At 55.6% G+C, this 26,120-nt stretch overlaps 9 protein-coding genes across 9 annotated transcripts; 7 read left to right on the forward strand and 2 right to left on the reverse strand.

Annotated features, from left to right (window-relative positions):
• Positions 1-2,141: 2,141 nt before the first annotated feature.
• Positions 2,142-4,224, forward strand: C8Q71DRAFT_746601 (glycoside hydrolase superfamily). The gene is made up of 4 exons (XM_047923081.1): positions 2,142-2,516; positions 2,571-2,673; positions 2,969-3,679; positions 3,736-4,224. The coding sequence occupies exons 1-4, from the start codon at positions 2,371-2,373 to the stop codon at positions 3,796-3,798; spliced, it is 1,023 nt and encodes a 340-aa protein (XP_047781920.1). The 5' UTR covers positions 2,142-2,370; the 3' UTR covers positions 3,799-4,224.
• Positions 4,225-8,187: 3,963 nt separating this feature from the next.
• On the forward strand, positions 8,188-9,742 carry C8Q71DRAFT_855555 (glycoside hydrolase superfamily; the record flags this gene model as incomplete). Its single annotated transcript, XM_047927187.1, has 11 exons — positions 8,188-8,397; positions 8,450-8,463; positions 8,521-8,764; positions 8,827-8,932; positions 8,997-9,009; positions 9,065-9,137; positions 9,191-9,202; positions 9,269-9,278; positions 9,332-9,544; positions 9,601-9,623; positions 9,677-9,742. 11 exons carry the CDS (start codon positions 8,188-8,190, stop codon positions 9,740-9,742), a joined length of 984 nt encoding a protein of 327 aa, XP_047781921.1.
• A 1,547-nt stretch (positions 9,743-11,289) lies between these two features.
• On the forward strand, positions 11,290-13,029 carry C8Q71DRAFT_855556 (glycoside hydrolase superfamily; the record flags this gene model as incomplete). Its single annotated transcript, XM_047927188.1, has 12 exons — positions 11,290-11,315; positions 11,393-11,699; positions 11,747-11,760; positions 11,821-12,064; positions 12,121-12,226; positions 12,287-12,299; positions 12,346-12,418; positions 12,475-12,486; positions 12,546-12,555; positions 12,621-12,833; positions 12,892-12,914; positions 12,970-13,029. 12 exons carry the CDS (start codon positions 11,290-11,292, stop codon positions 13,027-13,029), a joined length of 1,101 nt encoding a protein of 366 aa, XP_047781922.1.
• A 953-nt stretch (positions 13,030-13,982) lies between these two features.
• On the forward strand, positions 13,983-15,117 carry C8Q71DRAFT_484878 (membrane-associated proteins in eicosanoid and glutathione metabolism). The gene is made up of 7 exons (XM_047918846.1): positions 13,983-14,113; positions 14,184-14,290; positions 14,354-14,416; positions 14,478-14,523; positions 14,592-14,703; positions 14,774-14,819; positions 14,887-15,117. The coding sequence occupies exons 1-7, from the start codon at positions 14,085-14,087 to the stop codon at positions 14,949-14,951; spliced, it is 468 nt and encodes a 155-aa protein (XP_047781923.1). The 5' UTR covers positions 13,983-14,084; the 3' UTR covers positions 14,952-15,117.
• Positions 15,118-15,557: 440 nt separating this feature from the next.
• C8Q71DRAFT_702828 (uncharacterized protein) lies at positions 15,558-16,343 on the reverse strand (the record flags this gene model as incomplete). The annotated part of the gene is made up of 5 exons (XM_047920271.1): positions 15,558-15,674; positions 15,730-15,843; positions 15,909-16,073; positions 16,132-16,206; positions 16,272-16,343. Coding segments are annotated over 5 exons (543 nt in total), but the record flags the coding sequence as incomplete, so codon positions are not given.
• Positions 16,344-18,327: 1,984 nt separating this feature from the next.
• On the forward strand, positions 18,328-19,253 carry C8Q71DRAFT_721975 (uncharacterized protein; the record flags this gene model as incomplete). Its single annotated transcript, XM_047921498.1, has 2 exons — positions 18,328-18,410; positions 18,461-19,253. 2 exons carry the CDS (start codon positions 18,328-18,330, stop codon positions 19,251-19,253), a joined length of 876 nt encoding a protein of 291 aa, XP_047781925.1.
• Positions 19,254-19,730: 477 nt separating this feature from the next.
• C8Q71DRAFT_746689 (uncharacterized protein) lies at positions 19,731-20,567 on the forward strand. Its single transcript, XM_047923082.1, has 2 exons — positions 19,731-20,377; positions 20,429-20,567. The coding sequence occupies exons 1-2, from the start codon at positions 19,907-19,909 to the stop codon at positions 20,450-20,452; spliced, it is 495 nt and encodes a 164-aa protein (XP_047781926.1). The 5' UTR covers positions 19,731-19,906; the 3' UTR covers positions 20,453-20,567.
• A 165-nt stretch (positions 20,568-20,732) lies between these two features.
• C8Q71DRAFT_855561 (uncharacterized protein) lies at positions 20,733-22,085 on the forward strand (the record flags this gene model as incomplete). Its single annotated transcript, XM_047927189.1, has 1 exon — positions 20,733-22,085. One exon carries the CDS (start codon positions 20,733-20,735, stop codon positions 22,083-22,085), a length of 1,353 nt encoding a protein of 450 aa, XP_047781927.1.
• Positions 22,086-23,780: 1,695 nt separating this feature from the next.
• C8Q71DRAFT_746692 (acyl-CoA N-acyltransferase) lies at positions 23,781-24,817 on the reverse strand. The gene has a single exon (XM_047923083.1). It carries the CDS (start codon positions 24,661-24,663, stop codon positions 23,869-23,871), a length of 795 nt encoding a protein of 264 aa, XP_047781928.1. The 5' UTR covers positions 24,664-24,817; the 3' UTR covers positions 23,781-23,868.
• Positions 24,818-26,120: the final 1,303 nt, after the last annotated feature.

Consider the following 26,120-nt stretch of genomic DNA (forward strand, 5'->3'; position numbering starts at 1 on the left):
ACGGACAGGCCAGTACGCCAACTGAGGCAACTGCGGGGAAGCGCTCGCCAGGTTCAACCGTCGAGTTCCAGTACTGTGCGTGCTCAGTGTCAGATGTAACGACAGTTCGAACTACTGCAGAGTTCCTATATTTAAGCTGGCAGCATATGGCGGTAGCTATAGGCATTCGAATCAGCAAGGTAGCAGTATGCAGAGGTTTCCAGTAGCAACATTTCCAACGGGCAGTAGACAGAGTATACGACCAAGACCGTTCGCGGCGCGCCCACGCACCTAGCCACGGCTACAGCGGAGGAAACACATCTCGGCGCCCCTCGAGTCGGCGCCCGCCGCCCGGTCGTCCTCCGCCCCGGACGTGTCTCCTGCAGCACCCGCGCGGTCCTGCAGCAACGTGCATCCCCACATATCACCTCGCGACCATCGTGTCGCCCGAATGCCATCATGGACGAGGGTTGTGCCGGTGCGCTGGGCCGTGGACCGTCGATGGGCGGTACGGGAGCCTCGAGGCCCGCGTGCGCGCCACCAGCACATGTCTTCGCTCGTTCAGGCGTGCTGCGCAGTACGCCTGACAATAGAGGAGCTACTCGGGACCGTACATATGGAGCCTGCTGTAGCTACGCTTAAAGCAAACCGCGCACCGATTGGGAGGCAACCGCGGAGCGTCGCACACGGTGCGGTGGACCGTCGCCGGCGCCGGTGCACTTAGTTTGGTGGCGGCGGTGAGGATCAAGAGGGCGGTGTGTCGACGCCGGGCACCGGTCGTTGGCCGACGGCAGCGAACCCAAGCATCCAAGCAGATGTGATGGTGAACGTTGAGGCACGCCCAGACGAGGAAGGCTGAGCATGAGTCTGACAGCCACCCTCGACTCGGAAAAGTATAGGATCGCACAGCCAATCAGCACAGGCTTGCCGCGCGATCGGGTCTTTCCGACGAATGACTCGATCCAGCAAAGGTTCGTTCGTTCTCCGCACCCACGCTGGCGGGGTTTTTAATACGTTTTAAGAAAATTTCGGGTGACCGGCGTGGAGATGGGACGAGCGATCCGTGCAGTCGCGGAAAAAATGGTCCATGATTTCCCTCCAATCCGAATGAGGCTTCGCTTCTGGAGGTGGGAGCTTCTGCCAGCATAGACGAGCAGTTGCGCGGCCAGGAGGACTTGACACGAACGTTTCGCGACGAACAAACGAGCATTGGGGATGTCTTTGTCCGAGTCGACACCGCAACAGATGAGGTTCGAGACCAACGGGGGAGTGTCGTGGCCAAAGCAGATGTTGTTCTGGCGTGTTCCGCCTTTGAAAAACACGATGTGACCAGGCGAGCGATTGTGCACGGAGGTGAGCGTTCCTCGATGTCGGACGCAGAAGATGATCTCGATCGCCCTCGCCGGAAAGAAGAAAGAAGCGTGCGCTCTCCGAAGGGGGCGACGTGACTGTGACGGGCGCTGAGCCTCTTTGGCCGTGCCCGTGCAGAGGACTTCGGACACTGCTCCCCGCCTGTTGTTCTCTGCCCAGTCCAGGAAACGACATACAGCACCCGCACACACTTAAGGAAGATGACAGTGCGACATGATCACTCGACACAAGGAGCTACCCGACCCGCCGCTACGTCATCAACTGTGGCGGCGTTGTGGCCAAAGCCGCCCAAATAGTTGCCTCTTTTGGAATACACGCTGCTCTTCCGGGCGTCGCGTTTGCGCTTCACGCGACTTCTGTGAAGAGCCGTGGCCGGTATAAAAGGCGGAGGCTGGGCTTTTTCTGGTCTCTTTCGACCTTCATGCGGCGTTGGATGACCGTGCCCCACTCGGCTGAAGATGGAGTTTTCTGGCGTTGGCTCACTGCTCCTCGGGTGCCTCTCGGCTCGCCATCACAGAACATGGCTGCCTGTCAGCGACGGCCTCAAGAGGCCATACGAGTGCCATCTCGGATGCGTTGCATATGACCGGCGGGCGACTCACACTGGTTGAGCCTCAGTGAGCCTTTGTTGCGGGAGGAACAATAGGTGCGGTGAGTGTTCGAGGTCTCGACATACGCGTGCGTCACAATAGCTGTGACTCGCGGGGAGAAGAATTGGGAGCGGGGGTCCCGGGCTGTGCCTTGGGGCGCTTGTGCCTCTCCGGCGCCGCATGCCGCGCCTGCCTTGTCCCATCATTTTCAGAACAAAGCCAAACGCCCCGCGCTCGGTCCTATATAAGCCGCAGCCATGCCCGCCTTCGTTCCCCAGACCTGCTCTCATCGCAGTCTAGCCGTTCTTTGGCCTCCGCCTTTCTTTCTTCCTCACTGTCCCTTCCCTCTGAGGCTTCCCGAAGTTCAAGTCCTTCATTTTCCAGACAACCAACTTCTGCTTCAGCACATCCAGCCTATTTAGCCACCAAGATGCTCTTCTCGTTCGCCCACGTCTTCACCGCGCTTGTCGCACTCACTCACGTCGGACTGGGCCTCGCCGCGCCCGTCCCGGTATGCTCGCTCGGCAACCGCACCGGCGGGAACAACTCGACCTCTTCCTCCGGGAACGCCACCGGGTCCGGTTCAGGTTCCCTCTCCAACTCTACCTCCCCTTCTAACTCCACCTCCAGCTCTAACGGCACGACGACTTCATCTTCTGGCCCTCACTGGGTTGTGTACAGTGACTCTTGGGTTTCTGGCGAGAATGGCCCGCCCGCCGCTTCTGACATTGAGGTGAGTATTCGCGTCTGTTTGATTTGTATGCGCGTCCTCTGGAGTGTCCATCGGAGGCATGGAAAGTGCGGGGCTATGGAATTCGTTCCGTGCATATGGTTGGGCATGAAACGCGCATCGCACGGTCTGTAAAGCCCGCATATACTCACGGGTGCCTGGTTCATTCGACGCTCGTGACAGTGCGTTTGATATGGTGCCCGTGGGTGCTCAGGAAACGTGAACATAGCATCTTGATTCCATCTGTCGTTTCGTTTCACCTTCAGCGTATGTCTGACCCGCGCGGTTGTCCTTACAGGGCTACAACGTCTTCATTATGTCCTTCCTCCTTGCTTCGGGCTCCGTTGACCAGGCACAAGAATGGGAAACTCTCGACGCAACCACCCGCTCGACCATCAAGGCCGCATACAAGGCGGCGGGCGTAAGCCTGCTCGTCTCCGCTTTCGGTTCCACCGAGACTCCGACCAGCTCCGGCACTGACCCTACCACCGCCGCCAACACGATGGCTGCATGGGTCAAGCAGTACGACGTGGACGGCATCGATGTCGACTACGAGGACTTTGACGCATTCAACGACGGCAGCGCCATCGCCTGGTTGGAGACCTTCACCAGCGCGCTCCGTGCCCAGCTCCCCGCCGGTCAGTACATCATCACGCACGCGCCGGTCGCGCCTTGGTTCTCGGGCACGTCCGTGTACCCGAGCGGGAGCTACCTCGACATCGACCAGAAGGTCGGCTCCTCGATCGACTGGTACAACGTCCAGTTCTACAACCAGGGCGCGTCGGAGTACACCGACTGCAACGGCCTCCTCACGTCTTCTGGCGGCACCTTCCCCGGCACGTCGGTCTTCGAGATCGCCGCGGCGGGCATTGACCTGAACAAGATCGTCATCGGCAAGCCTGCTTCGGCTGCCGATGCGAGCAACGGTTACATGGACACCGCGACGCTCGCGTCCTGCGTATCGCAGGCTCAGGGCAAGGGATGGAATGCGGGCGTCATGACCTGGGAGGTGAGTTTGACCTATGCCTACTTCATACCACGATCACCGAGCTGACTGGCTCCTAGTACCCTACGGGTGACTCCGCATGGATCTCCGCCGTCCGCGCGACCGCCTTCCCCGTAAACTGAGCCCGGTGCCGCCCTCACGACCACCACACGCATTCTCGGTGCACGCGCCAGCTCGCGCGCACTCCCCCTCGCCGCCCGAGCGCGGCGGGCGGGTCTTTTCAATTCTGGGTTTTGGGTTTGCGTCGCATTAATCGCTGTCTTTATCTGCATACACTCTCTCCGTCTCTTACGCTCTCTCACGACCGCTCTGGCACGCGTCACTCTCTGTCTCTATAGCTGACCGACTGTATCCGTAATATTAGCACGATCCCAGGGATTGTTGCTCTGGCGCCGCGCTCCGAGCGAGCCGGCGCGGGGTGCATCTCGATGACCACCCCTCTTCCCCCTGTCGCTGTATTTGATATACTGCTATGTGTCTGTGTGCGTGTATTGTATACATTGCATGCTGCTATACGTGTTGAACATGATCTGTTATCCCAATCCTCGTGATGTGTGTGCTGTTTGAGTGAGGTGGCGAGTCTTGGTTCGAAGCCGGAATGATTCAATGACTGGAAGACACGAGTGAGTGGTTCTACTGTCGCGAACCTGTCGGTTTCACTCAACTGCGTGCCTCCAGTCGTTTGGGAATCGTGCACGCTTAACTGGCGTTCGTGCAAACGGACTATGTAAGTAAAATCGGACTCAGCTAAGTACGGAGTACGTACTTACTATGGACTCGGAATACGCCGGGCGCTATGCATCGTTGTCGTCGTCTTTTTTTTTTTTTTTTTTTTTTGATTCACCGAGTTTAAAGCCCATACGCCGAGGTACATGCAGGCACTAATGATCACTACCGAACGCTAAGACCGTTCCTCCCGAGCCCCATTTCCCCTTGTGGGTCCCTGCGGGTTACTCTCCTTCGTGCCTTGTTGAGTCCGAGGACGGGCAGTACCGTTGAGTGCTGGCGTCGAGATGTCGGCGCCAAACGCGACCCCCCGTAGGTAAGCGCTCCAGTCTTCATGATAGCAGGCCGCATGAGGCGCGATACCCCATTCCATCATAAACTCCCAGCTGCTCCCGCGAGCCCAGGAGCCTTGAGTACCGCCTGCAGAAGGATGGCGGCTTATCTGATGCAATTCACGAGAGCCCTTCCAAAGGCCCCCGCCTCCCTCCCCCAACACGTCCAGACATACCACATACCGCCAGAGACCCAGACCCCACTCCACACCATATCCTATGCTCCTAGGCTGTCGCTGTCATTCCACGGGTTCATCCCGCAGTCGCGACTGCCGCTTTTGCGGTCGAAACCCGTTGCGGGTAGCGTGTAGGGTCGGCCGTAGCCTCCCCGCAATTGGGGTGTGCTGTTGGAGGTGCGCGTGGCAGGAAGAGTGGCAACCGTCCTGAACGGAAGAGGGAATTTACGACGGGATAGATAGATGTCGTCCCGACGCGGAGGGCGTGGCGGAGTCGGTTAGTGAGGGGGTGAGAGGATCGAGTGGTGCAATCTGCGAACAACGTGAGGCGTCCGCAGTCCCGATTGTCGATCGAGTTGGTCGATGGTGTCGTAGAGACTGTGGGGGCCCCGTTGGAGGGGTCTTGACACTAGGGAGGAGGGAACGGGCGAGAGATGGGGCAGATGGGGGCCGATAAGCGGGCGCCTAACGGTAGATGGTGGAGGTACGAGGTCAAGGAGGGATCGTTGTCGTCGTCGAGCATCCGTGCCGCGTACCGAATTCGAACTCACATCTACCAATTAATCTGTCCTGCATTCAACGTGCAAGTGATAAAGCCCGTCCAATTGCAAGCGCTGCATCATCATGCCGTTGTCTGCTGCATTCAACATGCAGCTTCGAATCACCACGCGCGAGCCACGCAGAGGTCGCGAGGCCCTACTCCTTTCCGTGGACAACTTCACTGAGACTCCAGCTGCAGTCCAGTTCATCGAGCCTCGCTGGCGTTGTGTGTCTAGAGCGGAATCCGGGAGGTACGGTGTACTCTACCACATATGCATCCCTCGCTGACGCTCGATTCATTCTTCTCAGACGATCAGCATGTCGAACTCGAATATCTGCGAAACACGTTCCGAGTGCCCTCGGACGGCCCCTATAAGTATGTGCAGCCGAACGATGAAAGCCTCGCCCGCGGACGGCCGTGGGATGCTCATTCGACAGCACCATCGACGTGTTTGCATGCCCCGCGGAACAACGTGGGCCATGGCTCAACTCGTTCATGACATATTCAAATTGTAGCGCATATATCGGCTCGCCTTGCGAAGATGACTTTGCAGCTGGATGGCACTCAACTAATATACCGACGGGATGACCGCGAACTTGAAGGGCGGCTTCAAGCATGAGAGCGGGCTGCTTCTCGTGGGACATGCGCAGCAGACCGCCGTCCAGCTGAGCACCCTCTTCGTCAATCGCAAGCTTTCGAGGTCAGAACGCGTCGCTCTGTTGCACTTTGCCTGGAGCGCTGCTGACGACGATTCAGACAGTGACGGCCTCAGGAGCTGGACCTCTCCGTTCGAAGTGTGGAGCCGCAGATGGAAGAGCTAAGGCGGGACGGCGAGGCGCAGTACGCAACTTGTCGCCGTTGTCCGTCGCGGTCTGCCTACACGGTGAGAAGCGTCAGCAGGCGAGCCCGTCCGCAGTATCCTGCCCCGGCGTGTCCAACCCTCACTCCTATGGTATGTCCTACTACCATGTGCGAGGCGATTACTTTTGAATGCACGTCTCATGGCGCACACAGTGCGCAGCTACATGGCACACGGTTCAAGAATGTTCTCGTTATTCTCGTCCGATGCTCTCACAGACATGACATGCACGCGACCTCGTCCTCCGCAGCACTCGGCATACCTGCAGAGGATCCACTGCAACGTGTCGATTGTCCAGCTGATCATCGGGTGCATGTGAAGCAGACGTCCTCGACCACAGGTCTCCGATCTAGACATGGCAATGCATGTTAGGCACTACGCAAGAATCAAGCATTCAACGCATACCAATGTGGAGAGCTCGTGACAACCCGCTTCACTACGAATGTACCAAGAATGAGGAAACTAACCTCCTCGTTCAGTAGCAGGTATGTCCGCACGCCTCCAGCAGCGTATCTTCTTCCTTGACACAGGGGATCGCAGTGCTCAACTATTGAGGCGAAAACTTGCTTTACATATCACAGCAACGTTGCGAAACCGTCGCAGCAACGCCAGGTCCATGCGATGATAGATTTATACTGCATACACACCAACGTGTTCACGTGATCTCATATCTTCCATTGCCGAAGCTTGCCTTCATGAGCACAGCTCGGCCACTTGAGACTCCGTGGCGGCTCTCACGAAAGGCTGCATTCTAGGCGCACTATCCTAGGCGCACGAGCGGGAGTACGACCAGCTCTGTTATCTGCCACTCAGGACAGGACTCCCCTCGTGGTACTGCGTCCAGAGTCCAAATTTGGCTCTCCCGGACGACGTACCAACGATACGCCAGTGGAGAATCGAACTCGAAGGCCGCGTTCTCAATGATCCATATGGTTACCGAACGGAGGCTGAGATAGGTGCAGATTCCACAGATGAGTTCGATCTGTGTCTTCGAGACTCACGGCGCGTAGGACGGAGGCCCGCTTAGTTCAGCTAGTAGCTCGGACGTTCTTCTGGCAGCTGCATTGGTAGGTGGGTGATTTTATCCCGATTCCATTGCAGAGAGGCTGCAACGAGGTACTTCAGTGTTCCAGCAGCGCGATATCGTAGGATATCGTGCCTATCCGGCTATGTGGTGTGGCCAGCCTAACGTTTCGGTACGTCGGCTCGTTATTCCCAGTACTTGATGCATCTTGATGCTCCGTTCCGTATCGTGCAACGAGCGTTTAGATCGAGGGTGTTCACTAGACATGCCCCTATGTTTGTCGTTCGCGTGTGCATGTCGAGTGCAGCGTGAGGTTCCGCTGGGAAGAAGGTAAGACCAGCGTCCCAAAAGCTTTGATTTGATTGGCCCCTTGATGTCGGCCGCATGTCACGGACAGCGGCTACTTATGGTCGCGCTCGGCGCTCATCCATTGCATGAGGCCGCCGATTGGCAGTAGTCCCGGCTTGAGTATGGTACACGCGCGACGGGCTATACGCTTCACGAAGGTCTGTCAGGATTCCGTGTGTTCACCCGCTCGCTACACCTCTCACTGCATGGTGTCCGCAGAAGAGCTGTGCTGTTGAATGGCGAGTACCCTTTCCACGATGCACGAGGATCACCGGTAGCTAACCAGAGCTGATAGCGTCGAAGACTTCCGTGTGCATCCTGAGAAGGCCATATGCCGAAGTCTCTTCTAAACTATCGTCAGTGTTCCCTGACAGTTCCAATCACCGTGGCAGGAGGGATCTTGGAGGGAACGTGCTATATAATGGCGTCGTCCACTTCCGACTTCTCTCCAAGCGATCCTCCATCGCACCCGCGCAGTTGACAGGCAAGTGTCTCCACCGTCAGAATGGCAGCAAGCTCTTTCTCTCGTTTGGTCACGCTTGTCGTTCTCCTCTGTGGTTCCGCGCTCGGTGCCTATGGAGCAGCTTGCGCGTTGGAAGAGCGCGAACATGTGCCTTTCAGGAAGCGGTACAGCGCTTCTGCGCCGTACTTTGTCGAGTATTTCGACAAGGGTACGTCGGGCGTAACGGGAGCACCGCCTGTAGCGGATGTGTCGGTACGTGCCTTCCTCTCTCCGCGTATGGGCTTGGCTTAACTCCATTGATCAGGGTTATAACGTCTTGTGAGTGTTGTAACCTGATCGCTTGAATATCCTTATCGACTTCTCCGCCATCTGTAGTATTATTGCGTTCCTGCTCACTGAGGGCGCTTGGGACAACGCCCAAGGCTGGGCTTCCCTCACAGCGGCCGAACGTAACTCGACTAAGGCCGACTACAACAATGCTGGGATCGCGCTTATGGTGTCCGTCTTCGGTTCTACTGATACTCCGACGTCGAGTAACGCCGATCCCACCAACACGGCCAACACGATGGCGGCGTGGGTGCAGCAGTACGGTCTCGATGGCGTGGACGTGGACTACGAGGTGAGACACATCGGATGTGTTGTATCGTATCAGGAGCACTTTGTCTGACAGGTCCACGCCAGGACTTTGACGCGTTCAATGCTGGGACCGCCGAAGCATGGCTCATCACGTTCACCACTCAGTTGCGCAAGCAGCTCCCGGCGAGTGAATACATCATAACTCACGCGCGTAAGTAATGTCGTACTGCTTTCAAGCGACATCGACTGAACACTTTCGGGTCTGCGACATGCAGCCGTCGCACCTTGGTACGTCGATGTGATCCCTATGCGACGTGCAATCTATTCATACTTTATCGTTCAGGTTTGCGTCTAACCTATGGAAAAACGGCGGCTACCTCAAGGTAAACACCGAGGTTGGCGACTTGATCGACTGGGTACGTTCATGTTGTCTCAATAGCATGGCTCAAGTGTTGATGCGTCCTACTAGTATAATGTCCAGGTAGGTCTACCCTTTGTGTCCCATCACGCACGGAACTGAGCGCATCCTTCTGCGTCCGTGACATAGTTCTACAACCGTCAGTCTTTTGTGACCACTTTCCTGGAAATTGACACTCACCGTACCATGCAGAGGGTACCAGCGAATACACCACATGCGACGGCCTGCTTACCAACTCGAGCTCTACGTGGCCGGATTCTGCTCTTTTCCAAATCATCAGTAGCGGCGTCGCACAGGAGAAGCTGGTGATCGGCAAGCCTGGTACCTCAGGCGATGCTAACAACGGGTACATGAGCACATCGACTTTGGCGACATGCGTTGAGCAGGCCAAAGGGAAAGGATGGGGTAAGACTCTAATGGCGTCGAATGAGTGCGATGATGGTTAACGATGCGTTGTGCAGACGCTGGTGTCATGGTTTGGGAGGTATGCTATTCGACGAGCTTCGGACTTGTGAGCGGAACTAACACGTCTTCCAGTATCCCGATGCTGGGAGTTCGTGGATCACAGCAGTACGCGCGGACGCTTGGCCCGTCTCGTCATAGATGGGCTGCCCGCCGAACTAAGAAGGTACAGTAGCAATATATTCAGAAAATTCATTCGTCTGATCCTGAAATAGATACCCACGCAAACATTCAAATTGGGCCGTCTGGAACAGGCTCTTCAGATGCATTACGTCTTTCTTTGATACCAATCCACTTAAGTTGAAGAGTCTGTGGTACAAGGCGCTGTCGGTCGATATATCGCTGTATTGGTACCACTTCTGTATCCCGCATCACAGTAGTTTTCATGAGTCTCCATTACTCAACAAAAAGAGATACTCTCGTTTTTAGTCTTCATTTGCGATGAAATGTGAAGCCTTGAAGCTTGAAGACCAACTCTTATCACATGATTCAATTTCACTGGACATCGCTCGGCGCTTGATGACTCTTACTTTGCACTCGGCCACAACGTCTGCTTCGCAGGAACGCAGCAGGGCATCATTTTTATCTTCGCAGAGTGTTCGGTTCAGTTCCCGTCCCCGAGTGCCACATGCTTTGAACTTTCACTCGGCGCCAGCCTGAAGCTTGTCGACTTATTGTCTCATGCATACTCTGGCTTTCTCGGGCTCTGAGCTTAAGTGCGGCAGTTCGCTTGACAATGTGTTCCAAGTTGAAGAGACAAGGTTCGTCCGCTCCTGCCGCGGAAAAATAGAAAGATACTAATGTTGCTTCTATCTGACCTGTCACTGCTGCAGTACCTCAACCGCCTCCATACTGACTATATACATTCGCTCGATAGCGGGAAGTGCTTATCTGGCGCATAATGGAGATGCACCACGTTCTTCGCTGCCGGCGCAGCAGAGAAGAAACGAGGAAGCCTCGAGTGTCTTAGTCTCGGAATGCGCGACCTACCATGCCGAGAATGCTCTGGTGAGCCAAGGGAACTACACATGCCGATCCTTTCCTGTCATGCACGAAACAGATATTACAGTCCTTATCGCAACCGCCGATGCTTGAGCCTGGCCAGAACTGCGATGACGTTCACGAGAGCGATCCGTTCTCCTTCAGTGCTTTACTCCCCTGACAGACTGGCGGTCCGATCGCTATCGGGTATTGCGGCACTGTTCAAGTTGCCAGCGAGGACATCCACAACTTCGATCTCGTAAATCCCTCCTTGGTAAGCAAATGGCCTAGCATCGCGCATTGCATCTCTGCGTAAGGGTATCCCGGTATTGCATCCCCATATTCTCGCAGTCCCTCGAGCATGTGCCACACGCGCCGGAGACTCGACCACATCGACATATCTGTTGTGCTAGTGATTCATAGCACACGCTCTGGTACCTTTCTGCACTATGTACCATGCAGGTTGCATGGAATGCGTGCGGTTTGCTACCTGCATGGTACGGAGCAGCAAGCTCTGTGCCTCAGTGGTGCCTGCGTGGCACGCGCCCACCCAATGTTGATTGTTCAAGAGCCGTACGGCACCCTCTCCTTCAGCATGGAATGCCTATCGTGACTCAATGGAATGCTTTTTATGGCTTGTCGACATGCACTCCTGCGGCGGCATGGAGTGGCAGACATACTGAACGCGACAGATATGGCGAACATCCATGCTCGTGCGTTCTTCTCGAAACAAGTGCGTATCTCTCTGCACAATACCGCCGATCATGCCAACAATACTGACTCACGCTCTCCAACTACTTAAGATCGCAGTTTTGTACGGTCCTCCTCAGCGGAGACCCCCCTAGGCCTCTTCGCAAACCACTCTACGGGATCGGTACTCATCTCGGGTTCTGTTGACATGGTCTTCATCACGCCCCTGATTTCTACCGCCGTTCTTTGCCTTGTCGGCACTGCCGTTGTCGCTCTCCCCGCTCCTCCTGCGGGTGAGGTTGATATCAAGGCTGCCGTTCACTCGCCGCCCCGAAAGCGTTACAGCCCCTCGGCCCCATACTGGGTGGAATACTTCGATGCGTATGCATCGGGTGTGACCGGCGCCCCGCCGGTCTCTGACGTATCGGTACGTTGCCAGCCGGGGTGTGGTTCACTCCACTGACGCAGTCACAGGGATATAATGTTTTGTGAGTGTACACATGCATATGAGCTGTAAGAGTATTCTATTGACCGAAGTACCCTTCAAGTATCCTCGCGTTCCTCCTGATCGAGGGCGCCTGGGATAACGCCGAAGGCTGGACCCAGCTTACTGCGGATGAGCGCTCGTCAACGAAGGCAGATTACAACGATGCGGGTATCGCGCTCATGGTCTCTTGCTTCGGCTCAAGTGATACGCCGACCACGAGCGGCGCGGACCCGACGGGCACCGCCAATACCATGGCGGCTTGGGTCACCGAGTACGGTTTGGACGGTATTGATGTCGATTACGAGGTACGCCCCACGTGTATCTCATCGCTAGTGGGAAAGGCTTATCGCCATCGTATTAGGACTTCGACGCGTTCGATGCTGGAACTGCCGAAGCTTGGCTGGTAACGTTTACAACTCAATTGCGTAGCCAACTCCCTGCGGGAGACTATATCATCACACATGCTCGTCAGTGGCTTCTCTTCTTGTTTCTCAGACCAAGAACTGTGACTTACGCATAGTCAACAGCGGTCGCGCCTTGGTAAGGGCCGTGACGATCTATGAGAAGCAAGACTTACGGAAAACAGGTTCTCACCCAGCATATGGACGAACGGAGGTTACCTGCAGGTGGACTCACAAGTCGGGAACTTGATCGATTGGGTATGTCGATGCATTGGTCTATCGGACAAGACACTGATGCGTATGATCTGGTGCAGTACAACGTTCAGGTGAGATCATAAACACGAATGACATACCTGGTAGCTGACCAGCTCTCGCGTCTGCTCAGTTCTACAACCGTATGCATCCATTCTTCCTCTGGACTGCATATCGAACTCACGCCATATGTTTTACTTGTACGTAGAGGGAAGTTCGGAGTACACGACGTGCTCTGGTCTGCTCGACTCATCAAGCTCTACCTATCCCGAGTCGGCGCTGTTCCAGATCTCCGCTAACGGCGTCACCCTGGACAAACTTGTCATTGGCAAGCCCGCGACGACTGGCGATGCCAGCACCGGCTATATGGACCCTTCTACACTGGCGACGTGTGTAGAAGACGCCCAGAACGACGGCTGGGGTGAGTATCTGAACTCATGACGTAGCTGGATACCGTGTTAACCTGCATTCCCTCCCAGATGCCGGTGTCATGGTCTGGCAGGTAGGCTTGACGTTGAATGTCTGTGTCTGCATCGGCTGAAAGAAGCTCGTTACAGTACCCTGATGCTGGAACGTCATGGATTACCACTGTCCGCTCTGACTCCTGGCCTGTCTAGATTGCGTGCGGTGCACTCCTCAACCATGTTATGAAGGTGAGTCAAGCGTATTCGCATCATGCATTCCTTTTCTGACACCGGATGCTGCAAGCCATCTTTAGAAGATCGTAATGATTTGCTGAGTGGGTATGCTCCTTGGATGAAATGTCATGTCAGGATCTCATTATTGTAGCATTTGTAAGTCGCACATGAATGACCTATAGTGAGGTCAGGAGTTGTCTCGTTATCTCGTCGTCTGATCCTCGAGCTCCTGATGTGCTTACCCACGCGAGGCCTGGAGCATATCTTCAAGCGTTCCGAGGTCAGTACGTACGCTCAGTGTACCAATACATATCGTTTGACCGTACGTTTCCTCAACGTTTCCTGGCTGCAATAGACGCACTCATCTCTTCACGTCTCTAGGTCTGATTTCTCGCGCTCCTTGTCAGTTCTCGACAATGTCTGCCACTGCGGCCACTGCTATCCGCGCTCGGACATGTCACATCAGCATAGCGATCGAGCGGTATCAATGGGTCAAAGTCAGAAGTCGATAGCCGGTTGAACTTCACGGTTCTGTCTGCCCTGTGCCTACTCCGAATCTGACGGAAACCTGGGTAGTTTCAGAACACGGCTGCGCTATGCTTTACGTCAAGCGGTACTACAGGATACGTCGCTGTAGTTCGAACTCCCAAACCCGTCACGGTCTTTCTGGGATTACGTGCTCTCTGGTCGGGTGCATCAGGCGTCTTGACCATCTGACAGCAAGACAACGTCGTGTGGCTGTGCATGCCGTACCGACTACGAGGGGTTGTCCTGATAACAGGATGCTTCGACGCAACTGCCCCCGCCTGACTGAGCGATCTTACAATTATGACGGCCTCTGTAGGTGAGTAACCACAGTCGAATCAGCGGTACCGGACAAGTTGAATGCGGTTGATTTGGGATATAAATGCGGCCTTCGATGTACAGGAGAAACTTCATAACCTGGGTAGAATCGGCTGACACAGAATACCAGAACCTCGGAGAGCCACGAATCTTGAGACGTGCATTCAACTGACTAGTAGGGGTCGCGCACAATGTCACTCACGGTCACCATCTCTCACCGGTACGTTGTAAGTACGATTCTTCGTTGATGGTCTACATTGACTTAAAATATCGTTGTTCACCTGATTCAGGGCTATCTACCCCGCCGCGGCGATCGTGTCAACGTTCTGGCTGTCATTCTGGCAGACGATGAAGGCTGTAGGTGCCAGGAAACGAGCCGGGATTGAGTATCCGCGGGGTAGGCGTCAACTCGCACGCGCGTACGACGTAGGCAGGGCTGAACATCAAGTGTTCGGGGCAGTGTACGCTGAGAAGGCGGAAGCGGAAGAGTCGAAGGAAGCAATGATCTTCAACTGTACTCAACGTACTACGTTCCCTTGCGACGCTCGCATTGCATCTATGTCACGCTAACAAACGGTTTGCAGGTGCCGCCTACAACACGATTGAGCACCTACCAGTTGTGATTACTAGGTTAGTACACTATCCGCCACCCGCTCAGGTGGGCCCGACATTGCTGATCATGATGTGCGAGTCCACAGCACCATCATCACTTCCGTGAAGTATCCGGTCCTCGCAGCCATGCTATGCGGCATCTGGTCCCTCTGCCGCTTCGTCTACACAATCGGCTATAGTACCGGCGATCCTCTCAAGGTACGCCACCCGTACTGGCAGTCATTTGGCATAACTTGACACTGCATTCTGAACTTCGCCAAAACATCAGCGTAATATCTACAATTCTGGGAGGCTCCATACGTTGGCGTGGCTCGGTACGTCGGCACCGAGCTATTTGTACTACAGGCGAGGAGTAACTGACCGCCGTCGTTACATCACAAGGTCTCATGTGCACTGCGAGCGCAGCTGTCGTGCACCTCGCAGTTGATCACCTTGTAGTCGCATAAATCAGTTCAACTACCATTCCCCCGCGTAACTGGGCCGTCCGCTTCAATAGAGACTGCCATAACTCACCGGCACCGTGACTCACCCTGACCCTAACACGACGATCCTCCTCCCGTTCAAGTTGTCAGATACGAAGTCGGCCTACGAGGAACTATGCACTGACAGCGTCAGCGACGCCTTCCCTCGCGCACGTTAAACCCATCGTTACACATACTCGAACCGGGTTCGAAAGAACGCGAATCCGTAAGTAGACCTGTTCACGAGCTGAGCAAAGAAGTCGGCACTCAAACGAAGTTATATCTCAATGAAACACAGGAAGACATACACGAGATCCAGGTCTATGAAACGATTGTATCCTACACAAGCGCATCCAGCAATATAATACAGCAATAATGTTACACATAGTCACAATGAGCCTACGGCTCGGGGATAGAGCACCGTCGAGTTCATGTCGGCAAACGACCGTGCAGCGAACCAGATGCGGATGCATATGTTGAGGAAAGGACCCTGATTCGTGAACGAAGCGTCGGAGCAACGTCGCACTGGAGATGGAGCTGCCCGGCGGTATGGATGTGATGCGCGTGTACGCGTCTGGGGATCCTTCAGTGTCAGCTCATCAGACGTTCGCCCCAGACGAGGCGCTGGCGGTGGGCTCTGACGGCGCCGCGCAGAGTGATCCATGATATCCATATACACATGAAGAGGGCGAGAGCAAAGAGTGTGCGCTGTGAGCCAGACTGATCAGCTCAGCATGACGGGACATAAGGTCGGGGAACGCACGATGAAGGCTTTCCATCGAGAGCTGACGGGCGCGTTCGATGTGAAGATGATGGTGCGGAGGCGCGCAGAGAGCGGGGTGTTCAGCCATTCCAGTTCCGTGATCAGTTCGCGTGCCTGGTGGGCGGTCCAGGTCAGGCACCGTATGTGGGCGAGAGGAGGATGTCGCGAGAGGAGCGCACCTTGTCCCTACCGCGGTCGTAGACATGCCGGATGTCGTGGACCTGCTGCTGCACGCGAGGGAGGTGCTCGTCGAGATAAGAGAGTGCGTCCAGATCTTCCGCGAGGGATTGTTCGATGTGCGGGACGGTGGTGTTGAGGGCGACGTCTGCGCGGCGTTGACTTTGCTGTAACGGCGCGACGCCTTGAGAGACTGACGATGAGAAGTGGTAAAGCCGTACGTACGTGCAGAGCAGAGAGGACCTCCTGAAGGAGGTTGTTGATCGCGCGAGAGTTGCTCATGTTGACCGTGAGCTTACCCTGGAGGAGGGCGAGAGGTCGACTTGATTGACATGAGGTTAACCCCGATCATCGACCTGACTCACCTCGAGGTCCTTGATCTGATGCTCGTACCGCAGAGTCCGGCGAGAGACGGAGGCGAAGGCAGCACTCAAGTCGCTACAGGCAGATAATCCTCAGGATAAAGAACGAGGTTTCTGCTGGAGACGACTTACCCTGCTTGCGAGGCTCCGCTCTGCGATGGCTGCACACCCGTATGGCCGTGCCGCTCAGCGGTCGGAGTCGAGTTGTCTACCCTCTCAGATGCCATAGACGTCTCAAGCAGCGGCCGCAAGAGAGATGGCGGTGGGCAGGCAGCCGGAGAGAGGCGGAGAGGCGGAGGCGAGCAAAGAAAAGAAGGGGGAAATGAAGAGTCCTGGCATGCTGGATGAAGACGAGCAGGCAGCTGATCCACGCCACCGCGTAAAGCGCCGTCGCATGTCCGTGCATCTCACGTGCGCCTCGCGACCTCCTCCGCCATGTCCGTTCTCTTCTGGTCCTCCTCCGCACGTTCTTCGCAACGCCTTCGCCAGCCAGGCCAGCCTCGATGGTCTCTTTCACTTCTCTTTCACCTTCGTACGGTATGGCGAACCTCGTTCGGTAATCCTCTGGACGCCCATACTATACCGGGACGCGCCAATTCGTTGTTCGCTTCCGGAAGTCTCTATGTACAAGAACGCAACCCTTGGAGTGTGTGCGACGCGGGGACCGAGACGTGCAAATTTACATCAGTATCCACATACATGGCGGAGCGCGATAATGCATTGCCGATGACCCGGGCATAAGTCCTGTGGTTACAGGAAGCTTCAGACGTAATGCAGCCCACTGAGCTGTGATCAGCCATGCAAGGGCAATGGCGGCAGGATCACCCGAAGCCCATGAAGATGTAACTTTAAGGAAGGGCACCCTGCTGACAGGCAAGTGCAATCACCATCGCAGCGTCCGCTATGTAGTGCCGACTGCTAACACACCCGACGCGCAGGTCCGCAAGCTCCAGTCAACAATCCCAGTTGTTTGCAGAAAATTATACAGTCATGTGTTGTCCCCAACGGCCAAAAGTTACCGAGTAACCGAAACCAGGACATCCTCAGCTAGCTACGGCACCTGCCATAAAGGATACTTATGTGGCGCTCGTAGGTACCAACGCATCACACACCGGCACCGCTCATTGAGGTGCAGCGCACAATCTTGTGCGCGAAAATCGCAGTCAGTGGGCTATGCAGTAGGTTCGGCCACGATGGGCCGCACCAATTGATCCGTTGCTTCAGTGTGTCAAATGATACGTACCTGCATCCCTTGCCGCGCGAGAGCGGGGAAGGCTGAATAGCGGCTACGGTCTGTCCCTCCTACATACATCTCTTCTGGAGGCTTGCGGAAACGAGGTGTGTGGATATGCGTTCGGGTCATTAACCCATTGTGTTCAACATCACTCAAACTCGCATGTACACCAGGGAATTGGGACTAGTACTGCCCTATATTGTTGCCTACTTGGTCACGCAGTGACTTGTCTGTATGTGCAGTAGCGGGCGGCTCAAGAGGCTGTATACAGCCTCAAACGACATGTCACCGCTGTGGGACCGGGTCCACTTCGTAGCGCAATGCTTGACGTCTCCGGGCCACTCATGTTGTGGAGTAGGGTGCACGGCTACAGCACGTACGAGACCGTGCGTGGCTGCCGATCAACGGTGAACGACCGCTCAGGGCCTCCTTCTGATGGTTGGCAGATTCGCTCCGCCAGCGATTGTATTGACGCAGTGCGAATCCTAGAATCGACAATGCCTACCGCTGTCAAACTGCGACAGATCCTTTCGTCTGAGCGGTCGGGGAAGGCGCCTTGAGACTACCCTCGACCTGTATAAATACAGGCCGACTGTCTGGACAAGTTCCTCAGCTCTCTCAACTTTCATCTTTCGAGCTCACGACAGCAGCGGCACTGGTTGGTGAGTAGTCTCATTCGACTCCTCATATTCGAGCATAGTGCTAACCTTCTGATCCATAGCCTTGCTTGATTTTTTCCACGACTTTCGCTTACATCCACCAAGCCCGCACTCACTACGACCGCATCGCACGTCTTCGTCTCATCACCGAACACAACATCCAACTATGCGCGTCAGCACCGTCCTCGCTATCTCTTTGGCTACTGCCACCGCCTCTGCGGCACCAATTTACGCCTCGTCCGCTGAGTTGTGAGTCTGAACGGCGTTGATGTTTGGTGCTGAGCTGACGATGTCCACAGCGACGCCCGCGATATGGACGAACTGTCCGAGCGCGCTTACCTCGGCGTGCGTACTGGCAAGGCGGACTGGGCGCAAATAGCCCAGACCGGCCGTGGTGTCGGCTCTCGCCCGAGGAGCGATGGCAACACGGACATGCGTACCTACCTTGGTACTCAGAACGGCCGGATTCACTGGGCGCAAGGAGCCAAGGGCTATGGTCAAGGTGCCCGCCCGCGGAGCGTCGACGAGTCAGAGCTGTCGGAACGTGCTTACCTCGGCGTTCACGACGGCCAGGTGCACTGGTCGCCGGCAGTCAAGACCGGCCATGGTGTCGGGTCCCGCCCGCGGAGCGTCGACGAACTGTCCGAGCGTGCGTACCTCGGCGTCCATGACGGCCAGGTGCACTGGTCGCCGGCTGTCAAGACCGGCCATGGTGTCGGGTCCCGCCCGCGGAGCGTCGACGAGTCAGAGCTGTCGGAACGCGCCTACCTCGGTGTTCATGACGGCCAGGTGCACTGGTCGCCGGCAGTCAAGACCGGCCATGGTGTCGGGTCCCGCCCGCGGAGCGTCGACGGGTCAGAGCTGTCGGAACGTGCTTACCTCGGTGTTCATGACGGCCAGGTGCACTGGTCGTCGGCAGTCAAGACCGGCCATGGTGTCGGCGCCCGCCCGAGGAGCATCGACGAAGACCAACTATCCGAACGCGACGGCCAGGTGCACTGGACCCGTCACGTCCTCGGTGGCCACGGAGGCAATCCGCGTCCGAGAGAGTTGTTCGACCGTGAATTCTTCGATTCGGTCGATCTGGATTGAGCATGTCGTGTCGCATGACTTGGTAGCGCGATACCTTCATGTCTTCCCCGGACTGCAATGCTTACGATTCGTTGGTTGTACTATCCGTCAAGATATGGCTATGTCGGCTTATGCACTCGGTCGCTGAGACCACTGGTTGTATTACACTTCGAATCATATACTTGCAGTCTTTGTGCCGGACACCTCATTTCTTCAAGCTGGCTGCTTCATCGTGAGCGGTTGATTTTTACAGAATGACATGAATTTGAAATCATCTTCACAACGCACTGTGACTGAATTTGATCACCCTCTTATCCGTCCTTGTTGGAATGGCCATTTGTGCTATGTAGCTCGCTCTTGAACCCATTCGCGACCACTTAATGTTCAATCCCTTAATCTCACGCTAAGGTTGCCAGTCTTGGTGCGTTGTGCGCCTTCGACTCGCACTTCAACACATATCAATTGACAGGGTGAGAATGAATCAATGATACAAGCCCACTGTCCCTACCTGAATTTTAATTGGCAAACAAACTATCTCTGAACGCATCACATCTGTCCACCATAGGCAGATATGATAGATGTAGGGCCGCTAGAACGGACGCCAGTGAGGGAGATGAGTCGAATACCGGCGCGTTGAGTCTTGAGAGCTTGAGCGTTCCTTGTTTCTCTCTACCATGTCTGAACCTGACCGTGCTGGCCTTCTCGCCTCCGCAAAGGCCCTCTGCAATGCGTTTGCCAACAAGGCGACCACCGACGAACTCCTCTCACACTTCTCTACCACCCACCAGATCTTCGCCGCCGAGCATGGCGAGCCCTTCCTAGCACCATTCATCGGACGCCCTTTCGTGGGTCGGGACGGGCCCAAATCCGTTCCCGCCTATTTCTCCTTGCTCCAAAAGTACCTCAAGTACGAGAAAATGACCTTTGGGGAATGGGTGGTCGACACCGAGGCGCGGAAGGTGTGCACCAAAGGAGCCGCGACGTTCACATGGATCGAAGGCGGTAGCGAGGGCGAGACTTGGGAAGAGGATTTCGCCTACATGCTCGACTTCGACCACGAAGGCAAGGTCACTGATTATCAAGTCTGGGCGGACTCGGGTGCTGCGTACCTTGCCCAGCGTGGCGAGTTGAATGCGAAGAGAAAGGTATGACACCGTATATCACACTCTGACAAGCCTTGACCTCGTCAACCGCAGGAGTTTGAAGCATCGCAGAAGTAAGACGAATGCAAGACCTATGTTGTACGTTAGCCGGAATGTAGGCAAGAGTGCCCATAACAACCCTATCTATATACGGGACCATTGTGATACATCCCAAGTAAGCGTTCCTTGTTATCGTCTAATCTGTCCATTGTTCTCCGCCGCGTGGGGATGCATCAGACGAATGGCGAAGGCGCCCAATCGACTCTTGCTGGTGTGGCCCAGCTCTCTGATCTCCGTCTTCAAGATGCGTGTTGAACGTTGAGATGGGATCCCTGCGCTGTCTTTCTTCTCGACGTCGATGTACTCAGGGCCTAACCCAGAAGTCCCGCGGCTCCCTCCAGAGCTGCAGTACCACGTCCTTGACCATCTATACGATGACCAACCGACCCTCGTGAACTGCAGCCTGACATGCCGCGCTTGGCTGCCCACCGCCCGTACGCACATATTCCGCGTGCTCATCGTCATTAGCATAGGCCAGTACACGCGCGCCGAGCAGATGCTTAGCTCCCACCCGCACCTCGCGTGCTACGTCCGCGAGCTGCACATCGACGGCACCTGGGTCGTCGTGCGCCGCACCTTCCCCGAGCTCTTCGCACTTGTGCCCCGGCTCCCGCGGCTCTACCACCTACGTCTCCAGCACTGGCTCCGCCCCAAGAAGCTGAATCCCGAGCGCGAGCTCTCGCCACCGCTGCAACAGATGCCGGCACTGCCCGGCGTGTTCGCAAGCGTACGGGAGCTCACGCTGGACACCGTCTATCCCAGAGTCCACGAGCTCGTCAGCGTCCTCCTTGCGTTCCCCTGCCTCCGCGCACTTCACATCCGCTCGTTGGAATTCGACACCCGCCACTCGCTGGCGGTTCACCCGTCTTCGATCGAGCCCCCGCCCCCGACGATGGAACTCGACACGCTCACATGGCACCAGTCCGTCGACTTTCCGGTGTTGTGGCTGCTGCATGGCCTCCCGAGACTTCCCTTACGGTCCCTGAGCCTCGCATGGAACAATGCACAGACGGCACGTCTCACGTACAGAGAGGAGGCGAACACGCTCCATGCGATGATCCGCGACGTGCTGCACAGGGCGGGGCCGACGCTAGAGCACCTCACGTTGTACGGACGCTACCCTGCGCAGGAGCTCGAAGCAGCCGAGCTCGGACTCGCGCACTGTGCGAGGCTGCGGACGTTGGTATTGATGGACCATCATCGTTTTGAGGAGACTCCGGGCGAGGAGGACTTGGTGTGGATGGGCCAAGTCGTTCGCCGGCTGTGTTCGTCGGTGTTGGAGAGCATTGAAGTTGTGCTTACGTGGGTAGGAGAAGACACCGTCGAGCCAGGTGCCCTGATAACCGCTCTTGCGCCTTTGGACCACGCACTTGTGGAGCTGGCGATGGATCGACCCAATCTTGTCATCGCGCTCGTTATTTTCGAGTGGTCGGACGAGTTCGTTGCTTCCATCGCGTGCGGGCTGCCAAGGCTACGTGCGAGCGGCGGGTGCTTCTGTTTGCGCTCGCATCCGGAGGGCAGGTACCGGGCGAATGCCAAGTATCTGCCGCACTGGCCCATCGACTTTGTGGAACGGGGTGATGACAGAATCCCATTGTTGCTGAACGTAGATGGGCCGGTACCGCCGAGGCGCGAGCGGTGGTTTCCGTGATTTTACTGAGAATGGGGCGTTGTTCGCGAGGCTCGGAAAGGTACATCTGGAATGATCATCAGCAGCTCATCCTATCTGGAATAATGACTGAGTTGTTGCTCACTATGCTTTCGCGTTCTCACTCAGCTCAAGGTAGGATATACACCGTAGACCTTGAGCAAGTAATGATATGTAGATGATATCGCAACGTATATATCTGCGCCCTGCAACGCTCATTCTGTGCTCTGAAAGAACTGAATGATTCATGTGTGTAGATGTTTGAGGGCGGCCTGTGCAACCGTGAAGCTGGAGGTGCACATGAGACCTTAGCTAGGTGAGAACCACAATCAGCCATACTACCATGCCCACATCGAAGCCACGCACCTAACCACGCACCCGCGCTGATTGTAGCAGCGCCAAAGCAGTCTCTTAGACTCTGGTACATGAATGAGTCGATATGTGCAAGGTGTATTGCAGCTGAGACATACCTCGGCAGCAGTAAGTTACCTTAACTGTACAGAGATGCTGTAAGAACGAAGTGCGCCGTTCAGGCGATGAGGATGCCACGGGCTTCGTCGGCGATGGCGAACCCAACTGGTTAGATGAGGTACAATACGTGGCGTCCGTGCTGTCGAAGTACAAAGAGCCTGCCGTAAGGCTTTGCTTGACAGAACTCAAGTGGACGTCCTCCACAATCGTAAGCAGACAATGACAGGATCAGAAGAGCGACCATGCGATGAACTTCCATCAGCATCAGCCACGTACACCCCATTCCCCTCAAAGGACGACGTGACAGCTAGGGCCAGGGTTTATTTCCATGCAGATGTGGTGCTATGCTCTCAACGTGTGAGTACAGTATGCGCGTCCGACGGTGCGCCTCATGGGCGGTTGTGTATAACAGTGTATGTGATAAAAGGTGGGCTGAGATATGAGTGTCCACGTAACATTCTGCCATCAGCATGAAGCTCACCATCGCCTTTGGTCTTCTCGCCTGCGCACTCCTCGAGGTCACTGTTGCCACACCGGCTCTTGGCATTGAGAGGCGCCTTATCGGTACGTGTACGGGTCTTCCTTGGGGGTTAGCGTGGCTGCCAGGTTACTACTGATGCTGACGTCTTTTTGTCGTGTCGACAATGAAGGTACCAGTGAAGGTCAGATGCTGTCGCCTCATCAGTAGCGTTTCCCGGTATACATAGTAGCCAGCTGTAACGCACCAGACCTTGAGGCTCGCGGTATGTGTCCCTCTCTCAACTTCTGGCTACCCACAAGACTGATGTCCTGCGGGCCCTCAGACACAGGAAACCACGTCTCAACTGGAGCTTATCGCCTTGATGAAGCGGAGTAAATCGAGGGTCAGTTCGGTTCATAAAGAAGGATTCTCGTTGTGATCTCACCTGTGTCGCACAGACCATTGAGACACGGTACGTTATCTTCGGATGCTCTCCTGATGCCTTTGCAATTTGAACGGTCGATCAGCTATCCGCGAGCGGAGGAATGCGACGTCAGTGCAAAGCATGCTAACAGTCGCCTACACCATAAGATGGCGCCAAATGTATCGCTCGTATGGCTTGCGCTGGATATAATGCCGAGTTACTGTCAATGGATTTCTACAATGCTCGCCTCGTGGTCTAGACTCTAGCTGAGACCTTGAATTTGGCAATCAGCCACGAATAGCATCGGACTCGTATTGCCTCGATGTTGTCTCGCCATTATGTGGGGCTAAGCGTGCTTCTTAGACTACATAATACGGTTATTAGAGCATTCTAGATAACGCGCAAGAGCCGACTGACCTGTATTTCAGCGACTACTGGAGCAGTCTTCCGACAGCAGACGCCGCGCCGTCATCCCAGTCATCCCAGCAGATCGAGAGACAGACACTGTCACGTCCCCACCCCTCCTCCCCTTCTCTCTTGAGAGCGTGCGCCTCGCGCCTCATCTCTTCCACGTCCGGAATGGAGAACGACCAGCGCAAGATGCCCTCCTCCCTGAACCCCATGCGCTTCGCGAGTCCGAGCGAGGGCTTGTTGTGAGTGTGCGCCGACCAGCGAACACGGCGGAATCCTAACCCGGGCGGCGAGGCTGCAGGCGTCTGCAAGCAATAGCGAAGCAGGAGGCCGGCCGAGGTTCGTGCGACGTGCGTGCCCTGAAACGCGGGGAAGACGACTACGAGGCCGATCTCGGTGTTCATGTGCGGTTTGTTAGTGTTGATGAGGGCCATCACCCCGGCGAGCACGCCGTCCTCAGCGGCCGTGTCCCCTCCATCCGACTTGCGTGTCCGGTCGAAGATGGCGAATGCGCAATTGTCGGGATGACCGCGGATGTTTTCGACGACGGAGAGGAAGTGCGCGAAGGTGTCTGGGCAGTAGGGATAGTACCTGAACAACTCGCGTGCCCGCGAACCGATGTGCTCCCAGAGAGTGGGGGCGTGTAAGGTAGGCACGAATGGCGTAAGACGGACAGTAGGACACGCAAGGGTGTCGAGATGCAGCGGAAAGGAGAAGTTAATGTCGTAGGGTTCCTTGGAATTGAGAACAACCTCCGGATCGGGGTAGGCGTTCGTCTTCGGGGGAGCGTAGTTGTTCACGTATGGCGGAGACATTGCGACGCCAGATATCTACCTCGGAAACGTAGGAGCTGGGTCGCGCCTTTTGTAGAGTGAAATCGCGTCGAGTCATACTGGTGAGTCGTGCTGCCATGTCTCGCAATCGAGGCGGAAGAGTCAGAGATCCAGGTCACACTGCGTAAGGTCGGCCGGAAGGCCACAGTTCAAATCAGTGATACGGCCATGGTACGGCCGCTACCGAGGCCCGATCTGCTTACGTAAGCCACTCTGGCCGAGTGTTGCATGGCCTCGTCTGTGCTCTCCCTTAGAGTAGCTCATCCACCATGTACTCTGAGACACACAAGAGACATTATTGAGTGCATTATCGGCTTTCCAATGGATTTTGGGTGTTCTGTGGTATGGATTGTCTGTCTCGGCGTGCCGGAACTCCGTAAGCGCCCCAGACTCACGGTCACACCTGCCTAAATTGGACAGGCGGCGGACATCGGTTGCACTTAAGTTCTTGTCATCCGCAGCGATGTGAGTTATCCAACCATTTTTTGTGAGTCAAGCCAGATAAGTTTCAAAGCATTGCGCCCAATCGCCCCCGTGCGAAGACGTCGTCCACCGCCAAGTGTGACCGTTACTTACCCGACGGCGCTTACCGAGGTTCCGGCTCTTCCGGCTCAAATTTGAGATATGGACTCCCCACAATGTGTTCAAAAGCTACAATTCAACCCGATACAGATCAAGAATAGTCTGTAGCACTCAGTAGAGCTTGAATCTAGTGAGGGGAGGCACGAATCGGAACAAGACTTTCGCCAGATTAGCTTACATAAGCAGATCGGGCCTCGGCAACAGCCACCTCAAACGGAAATCGAACTGTGGCCTTCCGGCGTACCATACACTGCGGACAAACCCCTTTGTTTGGCGTCGGATAAGTCTCAGATCATCGTTAGAATGAGTATATCATCTCGAAATCCGAACATGAATTATTATCGGTGACCAAACATTGAAAGGCACGGCTCCTCATTGGCTGCCTTTCAATGTTCGGTCCAGGAAAATAGATAATATTCGGATTTCGAGATGATATACACGTTCTGACAATGTTCTGACGATGTAAGCGCTCCGTGCAACCTGATGATGATGATGAACTCTGCACTTATATTCCGCAACAAGCAAACTCTAATGGTGCTAAGACGCGGCGGGCGCCGGCCTCCGTGCAACCTGCTTTGTCCGCAGTGTCAGACCGTCGTGCCGCCAGCAGTCACAAATCTCGTGACTGTGACAGAATATCACTATGCACAGACGCCAGTGGCCAAGGACCGACTGCACATGCGACAGCGAGCGAGAATGCAGGATAGGCCTGAAAGCACTTTCCAGCATGGTAGCCAAATGCAATATTACAGGCGATTCTGACGTATCATACAATTTATTGCTCAGTGACGCCTGTCCGGCGTCACGCACAGGCTTGCACGCTGAAGTCGCCTCAGGCTGTTGGAGGTCGTTTCTGA

This window comes from Rhodofomes roseus (genome assembly GCF_022264815.1).
Source record: "Rhodofomes roseus strain CIRM-BRFM 1785 chromosome Unknown C8Q71scaffold_5, whole genome shotgun sequence".
Taxonomy (NCBI): Eukaryota; Fungi; Basidiomycota; class Agaricomycetes; order Polyporales; family Fomitopsidaceae; genus Rhodofomes; species Rhodofomes roseus.

Coding starts and splice junctions, on each gene's coding strand:
- C8Q71DRAFT_484878 (XM_047918846.1), top strand. CDS start 14,085: ATGTCACTCACGGTCACCATCTCTCACCG. Junction 14,524..14,591: donor CTACCAGTTGTGATTACTAG/GTTAGTACACTA, acceptor GCGAGTCCACAG/CACCATCATCACTTCCGTGA. Junction 14,704..14,773: donor GTACCGGCGATCCTCTCAAG/GTACGCCACCCG, acceptor CCAAAACATCAG/CGTAATATCTACAATTCTGG.
- C8Q71DRAFT_746692 (XM_047923083.1), bottom strand. CDS start 24,663: ATGTCTCCGCCATACGTGAACAACTACGCTCCCCCGAAGACGAACGCC.
- C8Q71DRAFT_746601 (XM_047923081.1), top strand. CDS start 2,371: ATGCTCTTCTCGTTCGCCCACGTCTTCACCGCGCTTGTCGCACTCACT. Junction 2,517..2,570: donor TCCTCCGGGAACGCCACCGG/GTCCGGTTCAGG, acceptor CTCCACCTCCAG/CTCTAACGGCACGACGACTT. Junction 3,680..3,735: donor CGGGCGTCATGACCTGGGAG/GTGAGTTTGACC, acceptor ACTGGCTCCTAG/TACCCTACGGGTGACTCCGC.
- C8Q71DRAFT_746689 (XM_047923082.1), top strand. CDS start 19,907: ATGTCTGAACCTGACCGTGCTGGCCTTCTCGCCTCCGCAAAGGCCCTC. Junction 20,378..20,428: donor AGTTGAATGCGAAGAGAAAG/GTATGACACCGT, acceptor CGTCAACCGCAG/GAGTTTGAAGCATCGCAGAA.